The following is a 3,798-nucleotide window of genomic DNA, read 5'->3' as shown; positions in this document are numbered from 1 at the left end:
ACTTCAGTGATGTGGAACTGGCGCTCGAAAATCTGTCAAATGTTTTAGTACAACTTTGCTAAGCTACGAAGCCGCACCGCTTGATGGATTGTCGGAGCATTACGGCTATATTAGGCAGGCGCCTTGCAGAGTGAGGAGCCAATTTCCACTGGAAATGCCTTTTGGTTAAACTGTCAGCAAGGAATTTGCAATCGCACTGTTACATTTTTATATAACTTTAATGGACATAAAAAAACAGCTGCTTGATTAAGTGAAAATACATTGATGGGTTTTTTTTGCACTAATAAAGTTGTGGAGTTGTAAAGTATTTTGTGTAGTGTCAATTATATCGTCAGTTATATCATCAGTTATATTGTTATCGCAAATTTTCAAATGTATATCGTGATAAATATTTTTGGTCATATCACCCTGCTCTAGTCCCAAGTACTGATTAACGAAAGGGAATGCTGATACCTTCGGTTAAAATGTTTTTTGAATACATGTTGACAACATTTCGGCTCACCTTTGCATTATTACAATTTGAACAGTTCTCATAATTTTTTTGACAATGTCATAAAACAGAAGCACACAGCAACACCTTAATCAAAAATGACAAAGTAAATTGAAACTTTGATCAAATATCCACTCTAAGCAAAAATGTACTTTGATGATAGTCATGTTTTGCTCTTCCCGACTAGGGCAAAAAATGGCCTTGGCAAGGTACAAATCCACAATCGCCTTATCTCTGGATTTTCTTTTTCCAATTAAATCCTACAAAATTATACACCTGGCTTGGCACAAATCAATGTATTTGATAGCACCGGAATTGTCCAGCATTTTGACTAAACTAAAATCAAAGATGTTCAAAAGATGACTGGAGTGCAGAGGGGCACAGATGTATAGTGAGGGTGCACTATGAGTGTCTGGCAAAGGCCCCAACCTGTGAGATCTTCAATTCCCAAAACTAGCAAGGAAGGAAGGTAGTCTCATTTTTCCTCCTGGAAGAGGCTGGGAAGATCAAATCTGAATTGACTATGTTTCTCACCTCCATTGTTCAGGCAGCTGCACACATTTGTAGTTTCAAGGTAGCTGTTGCCTGTTGACACAGAAATACACAAACCAGAGGTGGACATGAGGTGTCAGTCCCATTGCTACTAGCCATTTGATGCACTTAGCACTAGCCACAACAACACTGATCGCAAGATGTGTGACTTGTTCCTGGTGGGACTTCACCAGGCCTCCACATTTTTATTGTTTATGTTCATTGTTTTTATGGATAGAATTTCTTGGCAGATTCAAATGCAGGATGCTTCAACTTTGGTGGTGTCAGGATCTCAACTTAAATGATATGGTTTTGTTGGCTTGTATATTTGATAGTTGAGTTCATTTGGTCATAGTACAACATAAATGACAACTGGATTTGAATGTGTAAGCTTAAGTTAAGTTTTGGACTACTTAACCCTCTGGGGTCGACGGACACGCCAGTGCGTCAAAATCAGGTGACAAATTTACGACGACACAGCAAAAAGATGCAGCGACCCAGAGTCTCCATTTCAACTTGGGTCGCAAGTGTGGACTTCGAGCTATACACCAGTTTTTAAACTGCGTTGATAGGCCACGTAAAAACAGAGTTATGATAAAAAATACATGCCATGTGTTTTTTCTGAATAAAACAGTGGTGTTAACAGCGGGAAGAAACGGTAAAAACAGCATTTTCTACAGATACTGCTAGCAAACACTCTCTGCTTGCGAGTGAAAAAAAAAGATGAATGTCATAGTTGCTCCAAAAAAGGTACCAAAGGCAGATTCCAGTGTAAAATCTGTCTCCACACGGAAAACAGGAATGATACACCTCCTGCTGTCAGACCTTCAGGGTTTAGGCCTCTGTTGTCATCCTACAATGTAAAGAAACTATATTTTGGAGTGGCACAAATCGTTTGTGTGCCTTCCTATTTGATGCAGAACACCTGATTGTTCTGTAAGTAGCTTTGAATGGTTATATAAAAAACGCCTGAGGCCTTGGCTGCATTTTTAGGTAAATAGTACCATATAACTTTGTTGTGTACAAAAAACTGTGCATAATTTGTAGACATGTACAATTTCTATTTGCATTTAAAAACATTGATGGAGAAATTTTAATTTCTCTTAAGACTAAGAAAAATGTATCTTGTTCCTCTACAATACTAAAGACTTGTAATATCTGATGTGTTGATGTAATAATGTTACAGTGTATCTTATTTAAAACAAACAAAAAAGTCAGACACGACTGTCAATAGAAAAGAATGCCACCGTTTGGCCCTCCTGCTCCTCCTCCTCTGCGTTGCAGCTATAAATATTAGCAGAAGCTTATTTTTGTCTTGTTCAACCTGGAGGGAATCAGCTGATTTTAATGTTATGAGTTCTTAATATCTAAGAATCTGTGTAATTGAATCTTAAACTGTTTGTTTTTGATTGCTAATGTGGACATTGTACAACAGCTGCTGAGAAGGATCGTGCCTTAATCAGGTAACATGTGTGTGTAAAACAGCATTTGAACGGTATCATAGTAGAAACGTTGCTCAGCTATATTGATGTGTGGTATTTCTTTCTAATGAATCATTATTACTGATCTATCTTATCCACTGTAACATATTATGGAGAAAATGGAAAACTCAAGTGAGATTGTTTCATTTGTGCTGGCTGCTTATGGAAATATTGGAGGGTTGAAATACCTTTATTTCATTATAATACTGGTCTGGTACCTCTCTATATGTGTGGCAAACACAGTCCTTATTGTGGTCATACGTGTGGACAGAAGACTGCATGAGCCAATGTATATACTACTTTGTAATTTATGTGTGAACGAAATAAATGGCAGCACATCACTGTATCCTCTTTTGCTCTCACAGATGTTTTCAGACAGCCACGAGGTGACTGTGCCGTGGTGTTTTCTGCAGATGTTTTGTTTGTACACAAGTGCACCTGCTGAATTTTGCAGTTTAGCAGCCATGGCCTATGACAGATATATCTCAATCTGTCATCCATTACGCTATAATGTCATTATGAACACAGAGAGAGTGTTTTTGTTGATTCTGCTGGTGTGGGTGTATTCATTTCTTAGTTTTATTTTCTCATTTTCATTCATCTTCAGTTTGAAGTTTTGTGGAAATATTATTCACAATGCGTATTGTGACCACCAATTAATAATTAGACTTTCATGTGCAGTTCCAATCCAAAGCTTTATTTCTAACATATCCTTTCTCTTATTGAGTGCTTTCATACCCTTCAGTCTCATTTCAGTCACTTACATGAAGATTTTGAGAGTTTGTCGAAAAACATCAAAAGAAAACAAGCAGAAAGCTGTGACTACTTGCACCCCTCAGATCATCTCTGTGTCAAATCTGTTTGTCGGGTGTATTTTTTACTTTATTGACTTCAAGTTTTTAGTATCTCAGGTACCAGATGAAGTTCGTATAATTTTGCCTATGTATTTCCTCATTTTTCAACCTATGCTCACCCCATTTATGTATGGATGTAAGTTGCCAAAGATAAGGCAATCATATCAAAGGTTTCTGTTTGAGAGAAAATAAATATCTTTGTTCAGAATGAGATTATCCTAGAGCATCTTTGCTCTGTAGGAGAATAAAGGAATTTGCTGCATTTCTAACTGAAGTCACGATAAAATATGACTCCTTTCTTATTGTCGGGGATTTTAATATTCATGTGTGCTGTCCAGAAAAGCCCATGATTAAAGAATTTTTTAATCTTACTGATTCTTTTAATTTAGTTCGATGTGTGTCTGCACCCACGCAACATTGTGGTCACAGTCTCGATCTGGTT

At 37.3% G+C, this 3,798-nt stretch overlaps 1 protein-coding gene across 1 annotated transcript; it reads left to right on the top strand.

Annotated features, from left to right (window-relative positions):
- Nucleotides 1-2,621: 2,621 nt before the first annotated feature.
- Nucleotides 2,622-3,548, top strand: LOC146616407 (olfactory receptor 4D1-like). Its single transcript, XM_085374582.1, has one exon. It carries the CDS (start codon nucleotides 2,622-2,624, stop codon nucleotides 3,546-3,548), a length of 927 nt encoding a protein of 308 aa, XP_085230708.1.
- Nucleotides 3,549-3,798: the final 250 nt, after the last annotated feature.

The sequence above is a fragment of the Diplotaxodon limnothrissa genome, linkage group LG16, assembly GCF_057381915.1.
Source record: "Diplotaxodon limnothrissa isolate DT_005_m linkage group LG16, D_limnothrissa_male_GT1.1, whole genome shotgun sequence".
In the NCBI taxonomy this organism is placed as follows: Eukaryota; Metazoa; Chordata; class Actinopteri; order Cichliformes; family Cichlidae; genus Diplotaxodon; species Diplotaxodon limnothrissa.
Note: the sequence above shows the minus strand (reverse complement) of the source record. Positions and strands in the feature narration are given on the sequence as shown.

Bases quoted from the DNA above. Each gene is read 5' to 3' on its own strand.
- LOC146616407 (XM_085374582.1), top strand. From the start codon at position 2,622: ATGGAAAACTCAAGTGAGATTGTTTCATTTGTGCTGGCTGCTTATGGA.